The 22435-nt window shown below is 32.8% G+C and overlaps 2 protein-coding genes and 1 non-coding gene across 3 annotated transcripts; 2 read left to right on the forward strand and 1 right to left on the reverse strand.

The window, feature by feature from the left end:
• The first annotated feature begins 328 nt into the window (after positions 1-328).
• LOC122599944 (protein SPA1-RELATED 2-like) lies at positions 329-6921 on the forward strand. The gene is made up of 8 exons (XM_043772564.1): positions 329-788; positions 1379-2464; positions 2596-2753; positions 3845-4610; positions 5397-5543; positions 5749-6066; positions 6173-6232; positions 6434-6921. Exons 1-8 carry the CDS (start codon positions 732-734, stop codon positions 6623-6625), a joined length of 2784 nt encoding a protein of 927 aa, XP_043628499.1. The 5' UTR covers positions 329-731; the 3' UTR covers positions 6626-6921.
• A 709-nt stretch (positions 6922-7630) lies between these two features.
• On the forward strand, positions 7631-10638 carry LOC122599778. The gene is made up of 5 exons (XM_043772352.1): positions 7631-7973; positions 8542-8606; positions 8699-8759; positions 8891-9037; positions 10296-10638. The coding sequence occupies exons 1-5, from the start codon at positions 7712-7714 to the stop codon at positions 10436-10438; spliced, it is 678 nt and encodes a 225-aa protein (XP_043628287.1). The 5' UTR covers positions 7631-7711; the 3' UTR covers positions 10439-10638.
• An 8980-nt stretch (positions 10639-19618) lies between these two features.
• On the reverse strand, positions 19619-19716 carry LOC122602444. Its single transcript, XR_006324263.1, has one exon. It is a non-coding gene; the product is annotated as a U6 spliceosomal RNA (small nuclear RNA).
• Between the last annotated feature and the right edge of the window lie 2719 nt (positions 19717-22435).

The raw sequence follows: 22435 nt of genomic DNA on the forward strand, positions 1-22435 counted from the left end.
TCTACATACCAATAAATTTGCTCACTTTGAGCCTTTTCAATCTAACTGGATTTCTATTGGGCTCAAATAAAGGTATAAACTTTATCAAGTTCACAACAATTTCTGTAGATTGTGAGTTATTGCATTGCTTAATTATTATTTTTATTTGAAAAAGATTTCTTGGTAATTAAGCTTCTGTGTCATTGGACTGTGGGTAAGCTTAATTTGAAGTGAGCTGACTTGTTTTGACTTTAAAGTTGGTGTTAGTATTAAGAATCTTGAGTTGTTTAAATCTAAGTTTTTGAAATTAATTATTTTTGATTTGAAATTGATTAAATTTTTTTTTTTTTTTTTAAAGTTATCAAGGAATTTGGGTCACACTCATTTGATGATACAGTTTTTTTGTTTATGATATTGGTGAAGAAATCTTGAAGCTTTTCTATTGTGGATACCCGAGATTTGTTTTGGGTACATCAATCTTCCATCAAAACACACACATTTTAGTAGCTTTTGCATCATTTGTCTTAACTTTCACTGTTGAAACTTAAGCTGCCAATTGTGCTACCAGAAGCCGAGTTTCTCTGTATAATAGCAGCACTGCAGCAGTTTTTTTTATATAGTTTTCGGTACTTTTCGGTATTTGGTGCCAGAATGATGCATTTTTGTAAAGTTGTAAATTTGTGATGTATGTTGTGTTCCGTTGGAAATTGTTTATAATGTGGTGAAGTGCATGTAAATGTTTGCTTTTGTTGATGCTGACGGTACAAAGAGTAACATTGTCACGATGGACCGGAGGTAGAATAAATAAGGTAATTTCTAAACTGACTGCCGTAATTTTGTTTATATCGATTATTACAACTTGAAGCCGCAGCTAGCATATTTGAGAGTTTGCATAAAGTGATTATGATTATGGTTATTTTATGACTCCTGCTTAGGTTGATCATATTTAAATAAATAGATGAGAAGCTGAAGAGACTTGAATCTAACGAATTAGATAGTGTAAATTACTTGTCTTATCCATAGTTATAAAACAACAGATTATGTTGTTTTGAATCTTCAAATTGCAATGATCACGTTCAAAATGCATTCCCAAATACCATGTTTATGTAGTGACTAGCTGTGTACCTGCTCAATGTCACTGCGGGTGCTAAAAGAGAGATGATTAGGTTTGTGTATGTTGGGGTGTGTAGGATTGTGTGTTTCGTTATATAGTAGTATAGAAGTACATATTGATATAATGTTTACCTCAATGATCATATCGCAAATAAAGAAAATGTGTTAATAATGCACGCTTTTCATCATGCACCACTACATTCTTATTAGTTTTTCTTGTTATATTATCTAAATAATCACGAGCTAGTTGTTTTCTATGATCTGACTGAATGAAGTTTCTTTAAAGGCCGCGAATAAAGTGATGGATAATGAAGTGAATGAGATTAATGATATTGATAGAGCACGGCTACAGAACAAAGAGGATGTTAATGTTCATGAAAACAAACCTGACTCATTTCCAAATTTCTTGGATGGTAATAACAATGCTTGGGTCAGTACATCAGAACGTGCATGCACCAGTCCACTTTGTTCAGAGTCTCCCGGGGTCATGGTTGAAGAATTAACAATAAGAAATTTAAATAGCGGGAAGTTAGAAATAGTCGGTGCATCCAATCCTGGTGCTAGGGACGATTCCGACTCTCTTTCTTTCTCAGAATTTCTAGACAAAAAACAAGAAGACCGAAATAAAAATGAAACAGCTGACAATTTGTCACTAGAAGAAAGACAATTGTCTCCTGGAGGTATTCGAACAAAGATTCTTTCAAAATCCGGGTTTTCTGAGTTTTTTGTGAAAAACACACTAAAGGGTAAAGGTGTTGTTTTCAGAGGTCCAGCTCAAGACGGGGCCGGTGTTCAAATTCGTGGTCAAAGTGATTCTCGGGACATTCCCATTCCCGAGCCTAGGACTAGTGTTTCTTCTCACAGTGAAGGTATAAGTTTGAGAGAATGGCTGAATGGTGGCAGGAATAATGTTGATAAATCAAGAAGCCTCTATATTTTCAAGCAGATATTAGATTTGGTGGATTCATCACATTCTCAAGGGGTGGCCTTACAAGCTTTAAGACCATCATGCTTTAGATTGTTACCATCAAATAATGTTTTGTTCCTTGGTTCACCTGCTCAGAAAGAAGTCCCAGAAATACATCATTTGGATAACCGAGATGGCAAAAAGAGAAAATATGGGGAAAACTGGAAATCTTTTGGCAGGTGGCCACAGTTCCCAAATCGTTCTGGTTCAGTCCATGGAACTTCACATAGCGTCAAACGCCAAATTGGTGGTCCACGAGCTTCTGGTCATGGATCTGATGAAGAGAATGTTGTTAGTGGTGGTAATTTGCTAGAAGAGCAGTGGTATGCTAGTCCCGAGGAACTTAGAGAGAGGAGCTCTACATTGTCGTCAAATATATATGCTTTGGGGGTTCTTCTTTTTGAGGTGCAAATATCCACCATTTATTATTCCTTTTGGTGAATATACACCTTCATGTTATCTTTCTTGATCGTGATTACTGATTAGATAGAAAAATAATTGTTCGCAATTTATAGTATTTTTTGTTGTTTTCTCAGCTTCTTGGATCATTTCAATCTACGAGAGAACATGCAGTTGCAATGATGCATTTACGCCAAAGGATCCTTCCTCCTAGTTTCCTTTCCGAAAATCCTAAGGAAGCTGGATACTGTCTTTGGCTGCTACATCCCGAGGCACCGGCACGGCCAACAACTAGGTAATTGTAAGATTTATAGGCTGCAAAATGGGCGGGTCAGGTGGGTCAGCTAACGCGGCAATTGCTTGGTGCATGTCGAAACATGTCGGCTCGGTTTGTGTTGACCCAAAAAAGTCGAGGTATTAGGAAGTCTGCTTTTTCTAGTAAATTGTGTGCCAAATATGATTACTAAAACTGTATATATGGTAATAATCTAATTTTTTATAAGTAAAATGATTTTGAAGATTGTATGCATTAAGAATATAGTTTGGACGGCATCTGACTCACTTCCAATCAAGCTATATTTTCAATTACCTTTTTGACCCATTAGGGCATCTCAGATGTATGCACTAAGTTTTGCACTAAATGGAATCTTTTTGTAATATACTTGCAGTAAAAAACTTTTGTTCCAATGTACACACTTAATTTTTTACACTATTCTTATAAAAATTTATAGGAAATATGAGCAACATAATATATTTTATCATATCTCATTGAAAAAGATCAAATTTTAAATGCATTTTTAGTATCTTAATCATAGTTTAGTAATGTAATTTGTCATTTTTTGGGAACGTTTTTACTTAATTTTTACGTTCATAATGTATTTGGTATATGTTAAAGTTTATAATATATGTTTAGCATGTAGCTATCACATAAATTAAGTAAACCACTAAACCATGATATTCACATAAATGGATACATATATCCATTTATAGGCTTAAAAATATAAAAATTTTATGATTTAGTGTAGTTAATAGTGTAACACTAAATTTAGTGTAATTTGGCCAACACTATTCACCACACTAAATTTTTTTTAGTATTTAGTGTCAACTTTGATGCCCTTAGAGAATTTAATTTGCTTATAAGTAAATGAGTTGTAGCTGCTATTTGTAGGGTCAAATATTCTTGTCTGCCATACTCTTTGCCGATAAGTTTCAATACAGTTTTGTAAAATTTTAAGAATGTTTTATGAGCCATAGGTATTTGCTTCCAAATTTGAAATTTGCTTCATCTAGATTGATTTATAAAGTTCTTATGGATAAACCTCCCTCTAAATTCGCTTATAAAATCGCTCTTCTAATTTACCTAAATACCTTCATTATATTTAACAGGGATATTTTAAAATCCAAGCTTGTAAGTGAAATAGTAGACATATCGGCAGACAAGCTGTTAGCATCCATTGCTCAAGAGGATATTGATTCGGATTTATTATTGCATTTTCTAGAGTCTTTACAAGAACACAAGCAAAAATGTGCCACAAAATTGTTCAAAGATATTAATTGCATAGAATCCGATATCACAGAGATTGAGTCAAGACGTTCAATTAATATGACGGTTGATGCTAATAATACAATATCTCCCTTGTCGACTATCGTTAAATCAAATTTAGTAAAAAGCAATTTAGAACATCTTGAAAGTGCTTACTTTTTGGTGAGATCCAGCATTGAGGTTCCTGTGAGTGATGCAATGGTTATTTCTGATCACAAAGTTTTAACAAGTCGAGAAAGTTATAAGGGGACACAACATGTTGAGGCAGGAAAAGAACCAGTTGATCGTCTCGGGATATTTTTCAATGGTTTGTGCAAGTATGCCCGATTTAGTAAGTTTGAAGTGCGTGGTAATTTAAGGAGCGGTGATTTTAGCAGTTCTGCTAATGTCATATGTTCTCTTGGTTTTGATCGGGATGAGGATTACTTTGCAACTGCTGGAGTGTCGAAGAAAATTAAAGTATATGATTATCATTTGCTATTGGATGACTCGGTTGACATTCATTATCCTGCTGTTGAGATGCCAAATAACTCGAAACTTACATGCATTTGTTGGAATAGTTATATCAAGAATTATCTTGCTTCTACAGACTACGATGGCATAGTAAAGGTGTATACACTTGGTTTTCTTTACAAAACTCTTATACAAATGCTGTCTGAAACTGGTATTTAATTTATAGACATGTGACTTGGTAAGTTATTATTCTACGGAAAATGGAATTTCACATCTATGCGTCTATTGCATGTGGATTTAGTGCTATGCTTGATTTGCAAGAATTCTAAATAATTGTCAGTTGTATTATTTATTTACGCTCTTCAATCTCCACCTTCCATGGTAAGAAATTTTATACAGTATCAGTTTCCCTAAATTATGCTAAATTTAGGGCCACGTTAGGTTACAAGAAGTCTAGACCCTTCCATCATCATAACTTTAGAATCAGTAGGACTTGTTTGTTTGTTGTATCTTTTTTTTTTGTTAATGCTAACAAAAGAGGAATAGAACAAATCATAGAATCCCGGTAGCCTTTCTAGATGCTTGTCAGTTAGAGATAGGGATTACTGATATACAATTTGTGTATTAGCTCCCCCAAACCCTCCCTTCGATTTTTGTTGTCAAAAGTACGGTATAAAGACATGGTCGATGTAGATCTTGTTTTCCCATCATCATTATTCTATTTTTGGAGTCTGCATTAAAGTTTTCGTTATCAAAGTTTAGCAAATATTGAAACTTGTACATGATAAACGTTGTATACTTAATTTATACAATATATCCTACTCTTGCATAGCTGTATCTCTTTTCTTTGTCTTTGAAAAGATATCTTCACAGAGAACTTATGTATGGTCATGATCTAATTTTGTCTATATGTTCATGGTCAACTTTTGTGTATGATTCCAGTTATGGGATATAGGAAGTGGTCAAACAGTTTCTCATCACATCGAGCATGAAAGGAGAGCATGGTCAGTTGATTTTTCCAAAGTGGATCCTACAAAGTTAGCAAGTGGAAGTGATGATTGTTATGTGAAACTTTGGAGCATTAATGAGGCAAGCACCCTTTTTCATTAATAGTATTCCTGAAGTTTTAAATAGAACAGGAAAAATGGTATTTTTTTTTAAATCACAGCTGATTATATGATTCTGATTATACAATTCCAGCTATATAATATCATGTAATCAGTTTCGATATGCAAATCGACAACACCCCTTACTATATTATGTATTCATTTATTGAAATCTTTTCCAAATGCAGAAGAACAGTTTATCAACAATCAGAACCATTGCAAATGTTTGTTGTGTTCAGTTCTCTCCTTACTCTGCTCATTTGCTATCTTTTGGCTCTTCTGATTACCGGACTTATTGCTACGATATGCGAAATATTTCCACCCCGTTGTGTATACTGGCCGGTCATGACAGAGCTGTTAGCTATGTGAAATTCTTGGATGCTGAAACCATTGCTTCTGCATCCACTGATAACACGCTAAAGCTTTGGGATCTAAAGAAAGCCAGTTTTGGTTGCTTATCGACCGACGCTTGCGTCTTAACATATAAGGGGCACACGAACGAGAAGGTCCACTTTTTCCATTATAGTTCACAACAAATTCTTTCTTGGGTTTTAATTCATTATAGGTTGCAAAGTGGGTTTTAATTCTTTTGTGGAAATTGTGAGTCTACAGAATTTTGTTGGTTTGTCTGTTGCTGATGGATACATTGCATGCGGTTCAGAAACGAACGAGGTATGCTGCTTCATTTACATTTTATATGAATATACAAAGTAGATATTTATAGAAGTTAAACGTTGACTAATTTGAACAGTGTGTGTGTCACCATCCAGTTTGGGACCAGACTGGCCCTTCAAATCGGAACTGTGGTTTTTCATGTCTGTCCACTTTCTAGTTTCTAGTTCCATTATATTTTAATTTTTGCTTCTGGTCCAGGTTTTCGCCTATTACCGATCACTGCCCATGCCAATTACCTCTCACAAGTTTGGCTCAATTGATCCAGTTTCTGGCAAAGAAACTGACCATGCAAACAACCAGTTTGTTTCAAGTGTGTGTTGGCGGCAGAAATCGGACATGGTAATTGCCGCCAACTCTAGCGGCTGCCTGAAGTTATTACAAATGGTTTAAGCCAATTGCAGCCAAAAGTGTATATAGTGGTCGAGACTAAAAGTAAACGTTCAATTCTGATAGGTGCAGCCTCAGGCTAACCCGATCACATGTACATTGAGACAAGGTCCAGAATTTTGCAGATTTTTCCAATACCCTAAAAAGCGGCACTGATAGAGTGGTTATATGTGCATACTGCATAATCTTTTTTTTTTCTATATATGAAATTTGCAAGTAAAGTTCTTATATGTAAGTTATGATAGATGTTTATAAGTATACCAGATAGCTTTCAAATGAGAAAAGGTTCTGTTTTTGCATATGTTACATGTTTTGGTGTTTTTATGTTCCTAAATGCGTAGTAGTTGTTTACAAACCATTGCATATTTGATGTGATAAACACGTGTGTTCGTACTAGTTTATATAGGCGATGAAATGGGTGGGCTGGGACAGATGGGTTAGATTTCGAACTACTTCATATAGATAGGTGACAAAATGTGAGTTGGGTTACGAGTCAAACTAAGATTATTACAAATTTCAGAATCGCCTTGACATGGGCTTGATGGGGGTAACTAGCTGGAAAATGGATAAAATTTTTCCGGTTCAGGTTCCTTGGGAGAGTATTGACTCGAATGTATGCGACCTAAACCATTCCTTAACCACCCCAACAAGCTAAGATGCCAGCTACTGAGATTTGAATGTGAGATCTTTTACGCGGACATGAAATTTTCTAAACACCAATAGTTTCAAAAATAGTCCATAAATAGTTAATGCTAATGCTGCAAAAACTGTTAGCTAAGTTATGAGTTTTTGTATAAGCATAAAAGTTTATATATAAACACATTGTTAAGCTAAATTGTCTGTTAAAGAAGTTAAACTAGAATGCAACCTCAAAATATTACCATGTTTTATGCTCACACATATGCATATATGGGGTCATGACTAAATCATGACTTCTATCCAAATTCCATGTCATCACATCATTAACTCTCTGCCACACATGACATCTCAAGATTTTCAATCACATTGTACTTATTCTTGTTAATGATTCACTCTTACATTTCTGATTCTCCAATTTTTTTGATCAAGCAGCCAGAGTTCTAAACAAAAATGGAGACCCTCATCACATGTCACTCTATTTCATACCTTAATATGAAAAACCATTCAATAAAATCTCAATTTCCTCAATCATTTTTCCATCATAGACCTACTTTGTCTTTTTTACAATCCTCTTTAAAACTACAATATTATTGTGTAAATGGTAAGTTGAAATCATTTTCAGACAAGGGTGTTGGAGCTCCTATAAGGGCTTCAATGGCTGGTAAAAGCACTGGCAATGATGATGAAGAAAGATGGCTTCTTGAGCCAGTGGGTAAGTAAATATCTTGTAGTATTGTTAGTTTTTTTAAGCAAAAATATCTCTCTTAGTTTAATACTTTGATAGATATGTATTACTGTTTGAATCATATATGGATACAGAATATAGATAAAAACATTAGTGATATAAGAAATAAGAACAGTTAACTTTACATACATATATGATTTGGATTTGGGAGTCTGATAGATTAGTCATAGGATTAGATATGAGCTATATATATTGTAATGCTTGGGACTGTCTAAGTTTTTTTTGATCTAATGAAGTGTAATGATGCTGAAAAGTAATAAAAGAGAGGCAATATGCCTTATTTCTTTATAAAAAAAAAAGAAAGAAAAAAAAGAACAGTTAACTTTGCAAGAAACAATAGTCTTGGATAAACAAAAAGTCAACCTGTTCACTCGCATGAATATAGATACAGATATACTCGTACATAATGTCAAGCAGTCATCAAACTTGTAAAATAGGTCCAATTGGATAATCGACCCATTATCGGTCCACTTGTAAAATATGCAGAGTTGAACTTACATCCTAACCTAACTAGGGTAGAGATGGTTATGCACAGGTGATGGAGATTCAAGACACATTGGTTTTAAGGTTGACATGCCATCTGCATTTGAGATAGCATCCGTAAGTAGTTTCTTTACGCTCATACCCCTTTTCTGTTTCTTTTTAACCTGAATATTCGACTTCTGACTGCAAAGTTTCCGGAAATGGGCTAGAGTGAAGTGACTGTTGGACGTGTTGCTGATAAAGCTGATATAGTAATTCCAGTTGCAACAGGTACTTATATTACACTTGCAAATGACTGAACCCAATGGAAAATCTTTTGTTAAATATTACAGTCATTCTATTTTTAACAATCAACTAGTAAATCCATTTTAGCTGTTTTGATGAACCGTGTATCTATGCAGTATCTGGTACACATGCTCGGTTTAAGAAGAAGGGTGGTGATCTTCTGCTTATGGATTTAGGCAGCACAAATGGAACCTTCATTGATGAAAAACGGCTTGCGCCTGGTGTGCCCTACATTGTCCCTCCCGGGAGATATGTGACATTTGGTGCGATCTCTATTCCTTCATCTATACTTTTAAGATTAAAAGAACTAAATAGATTCGTTTTTCATATATCATATATTTATTAAAATTGTACACAGGGGTGACTGTTAGGCTGGGTTCGGGTTTATGGGTTAAACCCAAGCACGGCTTAATTAGATTACTGGGTTCATGTTGGGGATATACTGTAAACAACGAAAATAAACCGGATTATACAATCACTGAAGGCGCGATACGCTTTCAGATTGAATCAACTCGGTGGTTCACCCCAAATTATTCAACTGGATACAATCAATGATTCGAGAATTTTCTGTATGATTTGTGTTTGAGTTTTGTGAGAAAATGGGAGAGAAAATCTATCTGATTTTCATAACAACAGAATGAAAAACAGGGTCTGTTAACTGCCTTTATGGCAGTTAAATTCGAGTTTCCAAGATTGACAAAATTAGTCCCTCAAGTTCCGAAAATTAATTTCTGAGACGTTTTTGCCAGGGGCCTGCCCCTTGGACCCCGCCAGGGGCTGCCGCCCCTTAGACCCCGCTCCCGGGGGCGCTGCCCCCGGACCCCCGTGCCTTAGGGGTTCGCCCCTAAGATCATAATAAATTCATATGAGCGTGCACTCCGCACCACCAAACTTATATGATGTATTATTATGACTAAATAACCAATTAACCCAATTACACTAAAATACCAACAGTTTAGATAGTCCACCCTGCCTAAAAGGCTGCAACATTTTAACCCGGACATGACCATCTGATGTGTTTAACAATGTGGGTTGATTTCAGGTGAAATAGGTTTCTAGGTCTAAGTTGTATAAAATTTAAATCTTTTGTGAAGAATTAAAAACTTTATGTATTTAATTCAAAAAGAGTTTATATGAAAATCTTTTGGGTCGATGGGTTGGGCTGTCAACATAGTGGGTTGGGAATACACAACCAGAAACCACTAGTTTTTGTGTCGTTTAGGTGAGCCCTGTACATCTAAGTAAAAAAGACTCGTCTTCCCTGGATAAATTGAATATAAAAAAAACCTTATCCGTTTACCCGTTTATCAAAAGAATAACTTGGCATGTCTATCAATACTTCTTTATCACAACCATCGATTAAATTAATGTTAATTTTCTTGTTAACATTTGTTTATGAGTTTGTAAATTGTGATTTTCATTCATTAATCTTATAAAAGAAAAAAATTTAATCAAAATTACCACTTTGTGTATCCCATTTTCAGTTGTTAAACATTTGTATCGTTTCTAATGTGGTTACAGGTGACACCAATCTAGCAATTTTTCGTGTTTCAAAGCTTAAAAACGTGGAACCTATCGCTAAACCAAGTGAATCCGAGCCCCAAGTCCAATTAGAGACGGAAGAGGCTGGCAATATTGTAGAGAGTGCGAACCAAAACATCTAAGTTGATACAACATAAGATTAAACGTTTTACTTCTTCGTTGTTGATAATGTCTACATACACAGACGCAAGTTTATGTTCTTTCTATATATAGCTGAATCTAGCATCCGTAATAGCTTGTAAAATTTTTACAAAAAGATGTAACCGTAAACCGTGCCTATGGGCTATGGTAATGTTAGAAAGCATGAGGAATTTACCCTCTACGACCCTGTTTCTATGGTAATTTTTTCGGTTTTTCTTCCATAATTTTGATGGCAAAGCTGTTTAATACTTGGAAACAACATTTGGTCTTTGTTTTCTGCCAACATTTTAGAATTCTCACTATCAAAAATATATAATCTTGATGGCAAAGCTGTATAATACTTGGGGTATAATCAAGTCTGTCCAAGTCTAAGTAAGGCCAAGACACCTTTAAGTTTTGTGGCCCACTTAAAAGCAAATAGTCAAACAGGCTCAGCCTATTACTCTTATTGGGCTTGTGATGGAGTCATGGGTTACATCAAAAATTCGTTGTATAATTCATAGTTTTTTAGTTTTTTATTTTTATTATTTGTATTGTACCTTACTTTTGTCCTCAGTAGAATGTAAAATACCTCCATGGCTCCATTGCGTCTTAGAGTATCTCCAAGTATGTTCGTAGGCGTTCTTAAGTGTCACTTTATCTGTTATATCATAAGTTTATAAATACTACTCAAGTATTTTCATTTAATCTTCAACTCTACAAATATACTTACATTCTTAATTTCTTCATCATTATCTGCCCACGATACATAATATTTATATACATGACTGATGTATAATAGTAAGGATTGGTTAGGAGGTCTACGAATTGACCCTCTAACGGCTAGCTTATTGGAGATAGTCTTATAAAATGTACTATAAAATACGGAGCAATAGTAATTGCCAAGAGGGCAAGAACCGCTCATGATCACAAACGAATATTTTACGTACTCTTGAAGTTATTTAGAAATGTCTTGTTCAAGAAACGTTTATTGTTATAATTATGTGGGAGATTTGAATGAAAAGTTGTAACATTTTAACCCACTCAATTATAAATTTTCTTCTAATAAACAATAAATGACCGATAGTACGCAATGTATGCATATAGTTGTATCCATAATTCCACGACAACTTGTTTTGATCCGTTATCTGTCTTTTCGAAATAAATACGTATAAACATATAATATATTTCTTCATCAACAAGCTCTCAATTTCTTATCGTCCACTCCATTACTCTAGCATCATATGTTTGTGTGAATAAAATCCAAGACACATGTACATTCATATCCTATTGCCCTAATGTGTCCATCAACCAGATTATAGAAGTCAAGAAATGGACCATATATATCTACCCATTAATAATTTTAGCTACATCAATTCCCTGCATGTACTAAGATCATAAATGCCATATTCATTGATGAAAATGACTATTGTCGTTGTTTATTGTTCTAGTTTTTTCTCATGCATTCTAGGGGATCATATATGTCATTGTAAATTAGCATAATTTGATAATCAGAAAAAAAAGAAAGTATATATACTATGCTTCTTGCATGGGATATAACCACATTTAGCTTATAAAAATGGTTTTATGACTAACTATCAAAAGCAACCAGGTGAATATTGAATTATTTAACAAAATAGTATATTTAACATATTTATAATAATAAAGATTACAAATAGGTTTAACCACAAATAGGCGACAATGCTTGAGCATAAGTTGTTAAGCTCAATCAGAAATAGGTTTAACTACGAAAATCATCAAGATATCTTGCAATTCTTCGTGAATTAAAGGTGGATGATGATTTTTTTCAAGAGATGCTTCAATCTTCAGATGATATGAAATAAGTATGTTCTTGTGTTATAAATAATGAATATGTGAATGAGTGAATGAATGAATATCTCATATCAAAATGTACTGACAATCAATGATGAAGACTAATTATAGGATATCCAATTAGGACAACCTTGTATTTTGGGCCTTATAAGGTATGGGCCCTTAAAATTACTGATCTATTTGGTAAAATTTAGGGAAACCGATATACTTTCTCTCATATACATGATTTGTCTGTTAAACTGGATTATTGATATGTATCGTCTATATTTTATTTTTTTTAGTTTATACATGGTAAAATATTTTTAACTTAATGAAAAATACATTAATCATTCAGTGATTGATCCATAATAATTTATTAATACATTGTACTTTTTATTTTGGGTTTTGCTATAACATTCTCGTTGTTTTTAGCATATATAAAAAGTTGTATATATGTTTATGTCATTAAGGTAAGGTATCAATTTTTATTTTTTTTTATGTATGGTATTGACAACCGCATGTTATTAGTAAAATCTTTTTAATTTATTGGAAAATCGATATTATTATTTAAGTAGATACTAGAAAAACCATAAAACATAGAAACTAGGAGTTCCTTGTTGGTATTATATATTGCAATTCAATATAGTAAGTTAATTTGCGGCATGGTTAACTATGACCCGAAACCCATTTTAACATGTAAAAATTAGTATCCATCAAGTTAACTTGCCATATATATAGACCATCATCATCATCAAAATAAATGTATCTATGAATATGTCCAAATTAGATTACCTCCATTCAAGGAAACTAAATAGTTGCCTTTCCAAGTTGCATCCCCCACCCCTACCCCTACCCCATGCTATACATGCCTCTATAAATAGCGGCACACATAATAAACTTAAGATCATAACCAAATAATAAAAAAAGGCAAATAAAAAAAGGAACAAAACAAAAACATATATATGGGTTCATTAGGTTGCGATGATAACTCTGCTACAAGTTTAAACATGATGAATAATAATGGGCATCATCATCATCATCAAGAAAAGGTGATCAAGCGAGACTCTAATGATGAAAAGAAGAAGAACATGACTAGTACGTGTGGATTTGAAATGCCACTTCATTATCCAAGGTACAAAAGAGAGGATTATGAGAAGATGCCCGAATGGAAGCTTGATTGTCTTCTTAGAGAATATGGACTTCCTACCGATATAGGTGATGTTGACCAAAAGAGAAACTTTGCTATGGGAACCTTTCTTTGGACTTAATTGATCAATATATTATATTATTTAGCTATATATAGCTAGCTAAGCTAGCTTACTCGTATTGTAAGCTAATTAATTTTTGCATAAAGAATATAATGTTCTTTCGTGCAATCTAGCTAGCTTTCAGTATCGAAGTTAAGTATCTTTGTTTTTTTTAAGTCTTTCAGTCGTCGTCATACATGTCTTTGTACAGTGGTGTCTAGTATCTTCGTTGCTAGAGTTTAACGGATTGTTTTCGTGATCGTGTGTTTAAATACTATATATATAACTAATGACTATTATTAAAGTTCTGTCGTCCCCTTAATTTATCATATCGTTGAGTTAATGTCAATGTGACGTTCTGTATAATTGTGGGTCGAAATTGATGTTCTGTATGTTTTAACGATCGACTACACGCTAGCTAGTAACAGAAAAGGTGTAGTGTTAAACTCTCGGGTTTGAAACTTTATGGGAAGTGATAAACCAATATACAAGGTGTGGATTTAGTTGGTAATATACCTGGTTCAAAAGTCGTTGATTTGGTTAACACAATAAAATACGAGTATAGATTAAGGATAGCTGGAAGTTTCTATATACACTATATCGCACTCTGTATACTATATTAAACGCGAGAGAAAGTACCCGTGCGTTGCGGCGATGAGATGGTGGGGTGATAGGTCATAAAGTGTGATAGGCAAATGACTTAGCCGTACAGGCTTCGCCCTCGGATTTAAAAATTTATCGAAAGTATATCGAATGACCTGACTAATGAAAGAGCATGGAATTTTAAGAACTATATAATATTTATATTTTATCGATGTAAGGTTTTTGAGATAAAAGATTTTTGAATGAATTAAAGGGATAAAATGATTTATGGAAGATAGAAAACAATATAAGTGGTTGAGGTTTGTAGAAAGATGAAAATGTTGAAAAGTTGAAAAAATTTGACGAAAACAAATATTCTATAATGTAGTAGAGATATAGCTTATTGTACATACATATAATATGTTTTGTAAATTAATATGTTTAATACAAATACGATTCTTTCTGGGTTATTGGAGTTAAAGCTATAATCATTTTTTTTCCGAACGATATTCTATTCTACTTATAGTTTTAAATTACATGTATGCCTAGAAATTAAGACTCTCGAAAAACCCTATTAATCTACCCTAACAAATATGCGAAGTGAGACTCGAACCCAAATGGATTATACCAAGGTCAAAGACTTTACTAATGGGCCACCAACCCACCAACCTCATTGGCTAAAGCTATAATCATTGAATATGAACAATTAGGTTAATAGTCCAATATATACAAGGTTTTTACTTAATATATTATCGTGTTTAAGCAGATTATTAGAGAGTTTTCTTCCTGGTGCCTAGACGAACTATTAGAGGGTTAATGCTAGTATATTTTTTCAAACATTCCTTTTGTGACATTATTTTATTTTATTTTTTAAAAGCCCAACCTAATTAAATCGGTTTTATTGTAACAACTTAGGTTGAACTTTTGATTAAAGAAGTAGTTAATTAATAATTGTTATAGAAGAGACTTTAAAAAAATAAAAGTTGTATTTCATTGCCATTAACTTTTAACTAATCGGAGCACAAGTCTTTGTTACTTTTTACCGATATTGTAAAAGTGTTGTTATAATTTTAATTTTATCGCATTAAACAATATACTTTCGTTTTTCTAATCAAGTATACATGCTTAAGCATAATGTATGTTTAATTAGTTCACTAAAATGCAATTAAATTAAGAACCACTAATATAAGGAAATCAAATTTATTTATTTATGACAAGCGGTGTTGTAACAAGTTAAGTAATTTTGTTTCTAAATTACGGAGTATTACATTTTACAAGATTTGTTCTTCTCGTTCCTATGTTTCTTGTCGTTGAAGTTAATTAACTCATCTTATCTTACCATATATAAATCAACAAAGTTATATAAGCAACGAAAACATGTTGGCTCAATTCACTTGCAAACTGCCTCATTTAGGACCAATTACCTTTAATGATGAAATAGTTGTTTGTAGTTTAATCTTTTGTATAACTAGATTATGCTACTAAAATTCTTGTGGTTACATGTAAACATCATGATCCTAAGATTATTTCAATATTAATGTCATGTATCAAAATAGCCATTAATAGCTTGATGTAGATGTTAAACTTGTCTCGTGTCCCTTTCTCAATTGAACACTTGTTAACGGATCTTTAGATGCTCTACGTAGCAACTATATATGAAATTATATTAACGTAGAATAACTATAGCCCTAAATGAATAAATGAAATGAAAAGAAAAGAAGGTAACATATCGGGAGAAACAAAATTTTGAAGATGTTTGAAAAATTCACATATAATAACAAAAATTTATTTTATACATATACACTTGAGTTGGGTCGATTCAGCAACCTTTCTTTTTTGTTTATTATTTTTTGTATAAATTGGTGGATATTCAATGGTTTTTTTTTTTTTTTAAATATCACATTACCAAAAATAATGGTATTGCGTGCGTTTTTTTAAATCTTTGAGCAACCTTTCGAAATTTATTATTTTTACTTTTTAGCCATTTAAAACTCTAAATAAATATATAATTTGGGCTACCTTATGGGTTTCTGTTGGGCTAGACTCATCTTGGTTCATTTTTCTCCTCAATTTAGCATCTCTCAATCTCTCATAGTCACATGACTTAGTGAATATCAGTCTATACATGTTTAAAATAGTTTGAAACTAATCATTTTGATTTTATCAGTACAATGTTAAGCAAACATCATGTTATGCTTATATGACCAAACATTATTTTTGTCAGAACGTCGTGCTCGTCATAGGTTCATAAATCATAACCCATATACTAATTAACATTTCATATCAATAAATGTCAATTAATACTTTTCTCAGAGTTTCATTTTTGTTAATGTGTCCAAAGCGGCCCGTATACGGTATATCTTCAAAAAAATCGGGACGGCCCTGTCTAAAGTAGACTAATTCCCTATTTTTTCTTAAAAATCTTTAATGACAAACGAAAGTCTCCCATACACAGTGGCGGGGTCATGATTTTCAACCTGGGATCGCTGAACCGTTTTCATGTACTAACATATGTAAAATTAAACTACAAAATTAAATTATACGAGTTTGGAGTTGCCAATTGCCTTTAAACTAAAAAAAATACATGAAAATAGTATTAGAAAAATATAGTTCTATAAAAATTGTGTGATTGTCATGGACTCATGGTCACCCTTGGCCACCATATTAGCAAGGGGTTTTTAGAGGCTTTTAAGGGCTTAAAAGCCCTTAGCTTTTAAAAATAAGTTTATTTGAAAATTATAGCCCTGTTTAGTAATACATAATAAATCAAAAGCCCTAGCCCCAAAAAGCTCTTAAAAGTCTCAAAAGGTCTTTAAAATAAAAGTTCGTAGAGAATTGAAAAAAAAGCCCCAACCCCTAGCCCTAACCTCAAACTCCATCCCCAAGCCCTTAACTACAGTCCAACCTCCAAGTTTTTGTGCCAACTATACCCTCCGCCACTACCCATCCAAGCTATACATAAATTTCTAAATATCATGACGAAAAACTCCTATACCTTTATATTGTTCACAACCAAAATTCAGAACGTTTTGACATGATTACGATGACCAAGTAGTCCCCACAGTTTCAGAGATATCTGTGTGTATGACTATGTATAGCTTGAATGTTTTGCAGTTTGCATGATTCAAATGGTCCATTTTTGTCTCATAATAAAAAGATATCTGTAGGAAAAACAAAATTCAAAGATCTACAATTAGCCCCATCACTCTCCTTTGGTATGGTCAAAATGTTTTTTTAGCCCCATTCGATCGGCAGCGGACAAAAATGACTTAAAAAACCAGACAAGTAATTAGGGGGTTAATAATTTGGTTTAATTGGTGTTTCTATTGATTTTTCTTATTACTGTTCAACCATCACCAAATCACCAAATGGTCTAATGACAAGGGTCTCTTTTCTTCACATGAGGGTTTTGAATCCTACCCTCTACATATATTTTTTCTTTTTTTTTTTGAACGACGATAAATTAAAATAAAAGTCCAACAGTAAAGTATTAGAAAGCCCAAAAGTACAAGAGTACAAATAAATTACAAATATAAGCCTCAAAGAACGCGACCCTCTACATATTTGAGGTGTTTATGGGTATTTAATTTCCACTTATAGTAGGTATTTCGGTGATAGGGGTTTCCCATCAAGGGTTTAATTAGGGATCTATTTGGCAAGTGGGCTTTCTAATACGGGCTCGATTAAGACAACGTATGTCAGATCTTTCGAAATTCACTGGTAATTAACCTTAAAAAAATTGGTGTTATTGAAAACTTTGGACCAAACCATTTGATCTCGGTTTCAAAAAGTTCAATGATGTAGTTTTTTAGATAAAACTTGTATTTATTATACTTTTGGTTTACTTCAGTTTATAGAATTGAATTATAGATACAATCATACAAATCGTCCACCAAACTACTCAATTTTAGCTTTCTCAAGTTGCAAGATCGGTATCATTCTAGCTTATTAGACCGACCAAACCTCCGTACTTGGCTTGGTTAGATATATTCAACATTTTGATGAACACCACTATATGTAAAGCTGTCTGTTAAACCTCTGAATAAGTGAACCAGGATTTTTAATAATTATAGCGTACATCATCACATGTCGATGCAAAACGAGCTCATTATTTTAGATATACTCGATTTGCGATTAATCTCATTTTGCGTAACATAATAAATTAATAATTTTGCAGGTAACATTATTCGGTTTCATTTAGCTAGCGACTAATCTAAAACAAAAATAACCCGACTTTTGTTTCGGTTAGGTTATAATATTGAGGTTCTCCAACAATCTAAAAATTTATTACTTTGTAAGTTTATGTGCCATAAAATACGACATATAAAAAGAAAAGAAAGAAAGAAAAAAAAAAAGAAAAAAGAAGAGAGTACCTAAAAAGTACTAGCCAACGACCATGTACTATACGTGGGAAGTTGCAGCGTGGTGCAAATTAGTTGTACGATGCAAGTTCAAAAAGGAAAAAACAAGTAGGCTAGCTAGCTATAGCTGCAGAGATTCTGGCAACATATCTGAAGGAGCCAAGTGAGGGTGAGCCAGGACCCGGATCCACATACACCAGAGAGATCAGAGCCCTTAGTTGGGTAATTGGGTGAACTGGCCGGTTTAGTTGTGGCTGACCTTCTTGTAGTGGAGGGACCATCCTACTACTACTACTTCAGTCAAGCTTCAACCACAAACCCCTTTCCAATGTAGTCTTTAACCTGCAAAGTTAAAACACATACCACACACAACAACTAAACACTGTGTGAAAAAGACTACACTTGAAATATTAGGCAATTGGGTGATTTGATTTGATTTGATATCATTGATTTTCACTTTTAAGATAAAAGTGTTAAGTAATTTATTTTTTTATTTTTTAGAATGACATTTAAAATTTTTATTAAAAAATGCTAGTAAGAATATAGCAATTACAGTCACACGCGAATCGATCCAACAAACAAACGAGAGTAAGTTATAATGATACAAGACAAACACGCAACATATATACGGCTACTAAAATCACTAGGGAGATCACAACCCGACGCCAAAAGAATGATCTCCATGAACGAAGCCAAAAACATGTTGCATCATACAACAAATATTTTTTTTAAATGATATATATTCTTTTAAAAAAATAACTTAATAATTTTTCTAATAACCTTTAAACAAGATATTTGTTATCTACTTATTCTCTCTTAATTTTATCCATTTATTTATACACATGTACATCATGATCAAGTTATTAGAAGGATAATTAGGTTATTTTTTTAAGAGGATATACCATTTTTTATTCCATAAAGTCTAACTAATAGTACTCTCAACATATTAACCATGACACTTCGTAAAATCAAACGATAAAATGAGGAGATAGATTTAATAGACTAAACTTGTCATGTAATTAAGTAGTTAAATGGATTAAACTTGTCGTGTTATTAAGTAGTTTTTAAACTACCTTTATTTTATTTAAATACACCAATAAACACCATTTTCAAGGTTTGAATCTTGATCTTTAGCTCGAGAGGACAAAGTCTCTATCACTTCACTTAACGGGTGATGGCACAAAATTTGGACCATTTCCCGATTTTGTGCGTGTCATCCTTCTATGTTAATCTTCTCTGTATCGTTCTAATTTTATCAGATGTCCATGACAGTTCGACTATTTTTTACAAAATATATCATTTCTCGTAATATTTCTTCTTGTTTGTCTTTCTTATACTTTCTATATATTTTTCAAAAGGCTAATGTCGTTGGGTTGATGGTAACTTGCTAAGCCCAACTTCAAATTCTATACGGATTATATCCAAAACTTTCAAAATTCATATAAAATGATATAAATTTTCATATATATCTTTAATAAACATTTATACCTTGTTAATTGCCTTTCAATTTGTTTGATCCCTTCAAGCAATGTATAAAGTCAGTCAATTGGATTACCGTACGTTTTAATGTGCATGATACATAAAAGAAGAAAAAGAGAGAAGAAAACACGATATCGATTCAGTTGAAGGAATATATATTGTTTGGTTAAAAATCTATAAAATGACAAAAAGGTGGACAGGGTATGAAGTAGACATATTACTCGTATATGTGAAGGATTTGGTCCAATAAGATGGTGAGAGACACTGGAAATACCGATTTCACTGAACATCCATTCCAATTGGGTACACATTTTGTATTTATAAAAGTCATGTTCGAATTTCAATTCAAGCTTTTGGGTCTACTTTGCTATCAATAGTTTTAGATTTATAATTTGAAATGGTGTAGTTAATCGAATGAATTAGTGACTTAATCAATGCATAATTGGTATGATGATGACAACCTAAATGGTTTTCTAATACCGTCACTCTAAAAAAAGTTTCATTTATTCACACTTTTTCTAAAGAAGTGTGAAGAAATTTCTTAATTTATTCACGATTAAAAATGTTTAAAAAATACACACACATAAAAGTGTGAAATTTTTTGAAAAATTATAGTTTTTTCACACTTATATATGTGACAAGAAAAAATTCACACCTAAAAGTGTCACACCTAAAAGTGTGAACAAATGTCAAATATATTCACACTTAAAAGTGTGAAAGTCAAATTGTAACACCTAATTTCTCCACACCTTCATTGTGTGAAAAAAATTTGGTGTTACAAATTATTCTTTACACTTCTAAGTGTGAGCATATAGTTTTACACACTTTGAAGTGTGAACTTTTTTTTCTCACATATATAAGTGTGAAAAATTTATGATTTTTCAAATTTTTTCACACTTTTAAATATGAATACTTTTTAAACATTTTTAAGTGTGAACAAATTAAGAAATATTTTCACACTTCTTAAAAATAAGTGTAAATAAATGACATTTTTGTTGTAGTGCGTGTAATAAATGGGAGAAAGGCAAGCCAATATTCATATATAATTAATAGAAATACCTATACAATCATTAGGGTCTCATCTTGACTACACTTAAACAATGCAGTGAAACCAATCACGATAAGAAATGGTGATGTCTTGTTCATTTTGATTCACGAATCGTTTAATTGAATGAATTAAAGGGTTATGATGACCATAAAAATAAGAATTGGGATGACAATGTTGTGTTTATGGTTAAAAGTTATCTAATGTTTGAGACATAAGTATTAAAATGAGCGTATGATAGTAGTAACAGTAAACATAATGCTATTCTGTTAAAACTTATTGGATCGTGCCGTTTTCATTTGATACGAGATCACCGGCTGTGTGGAACTCACATTTTAAGCTAGCTATTTTTTTGTCTGTCTTTCGACCAAACTCATTATTCATTTGTTATTGCATTTTAGATATAACACAATAATACAAATAATCAAGTATTCATCAGTCAACTCGCATCCAAATGCTTTAGGTATCTATCGGTATCTAATGATTCACCAACTAGCTAAGAAGATTGTGACTAATTGCGATCAATTATCATGCATGTGATAATAGTGCAAGTACACGTAGTTAAAACGTAAAAGAAAAGGCTGTATATTTTCATTTGCATATATAATAACTAGAGTATAAAAGGCATTCATTAGGTAAATCAACAAAATCTTATAACACATGCTAAAAATTTGCATTCATTCATTACTTAGACCAAATTTCATAATCGTTCTAGCATTTACCAAGTGCAATATTAATGTCTTGCATTAGATAACAACAATAATATCTGTAACAGCAGATCGAATATATTAAATTAGTTTAAAAGTTTTAACTTTTTTTTTTTTTACAATTAATTGTGGTTGTAATTCCGCTTTTATTACTCTTATTCACAAGAACTTGGATCCAGGTGGTTTAAACGATTATAGGCCAATTACTCTAGTCGGGCTAATTAGCAAGGTGATATCCAAAGTTTTGAGTAATCGTTTGAAAAAGGTTCTTAGCCCGTTGATATCAAATACTCAATCTGCTTTCTTGAGTGATAGATTGATATTGGATGGTCCGTTGATTCTAAACAAGTTAATTACTTGGTCGAAGATAACGGAGCAAAAGTCGTTTATTTTTAATCTTGTACTTATGGGTTTTTCTAGTACTTTGCTAGTGGTCTTTTATTTTAATATATTGTCGTTCTAAAAAAAAAAAAAACCTTATGATAACGTCAATTGGAAATTTCTTTTAGCTATAATGGAGCAAATGGATTTTCCGGATAAGTGGGATAAATGGATTTATGGGATTCTCTCTTCGGCTAGGGCCTCGGTGTTAGTGAATGGGTCTCCAACTTTTGAATTTCAATGCCAAAAAGAATGCGACAAGGTGATCCAATTGCTCCTTTCTTATTTTTATTGGTTATGGAAGGTTTGTCATGCTTGATTAATAAGGCTTCGTCATCTGGCTCGCTAATCAGCTTAAAACTTCCAAATAACGGACCGCTTCTCA

This window comes from Erigeron canadensis, chromosome 5 (assembly GCF_010389155.1).
Source record: "Erigeron canadensis isolate Cc75 chromosome 5, C_canadensis_v1, whole genome shotgun sequence".
Classification (NCBI taxonomy): Eukaryota; Viridiplantae; Streptophyta; class Magnoliopsida; order Asterales; family Asteraceae; genus Erigeron; species Erigeron canadensis.

Excerpts from the sequence above, each read along its gene's own strand:
- LOC122599944 (XM_043772564.1), top strand. The coding sequence starts at position 732 with ATGCTGACGGTACAAAGAGTAACATTGTCACGATGGACCGGAGGTAGA. Across the intron at positions 2,754-3,844 it reads CCGGCACGGCCAACAACTAG|GGATATTTTAAAATCCAAGC; the intron begins GTAATTGTAAGA and ends TATATTTAACAG. Across the intron at positions 6,067-6,172 it reads AGGGGCACACGAACGAGAAG|AATTTTGTTGGTTTGTCTGT; the intron begins GTCCACTTTTTC and ends GTGAGTCTACAG.
- LOC122599778 (XM_043772352.1), top strand. The coding sequence starts at position 7,712 with ATGGAGACCCTCATCACATGTCACTCTATTTCATACCTTAATATGAAA. Across the intron at positions 7,974-8,541 it reads ATGGCTTCTTGAGCCAGTGG|GTGATGGAGATTCAAGACAC; the intron begins GTAAGTAAATAT and ends GGTTATGCACAG. Across the intron at positions 9,038-10,295 it reads CGGGAGATATGTGACATTTG|GTGACACCAATCTAGCAATT; the intron begins GTGCGATCTCTA and ends ATGTGGTTACAG.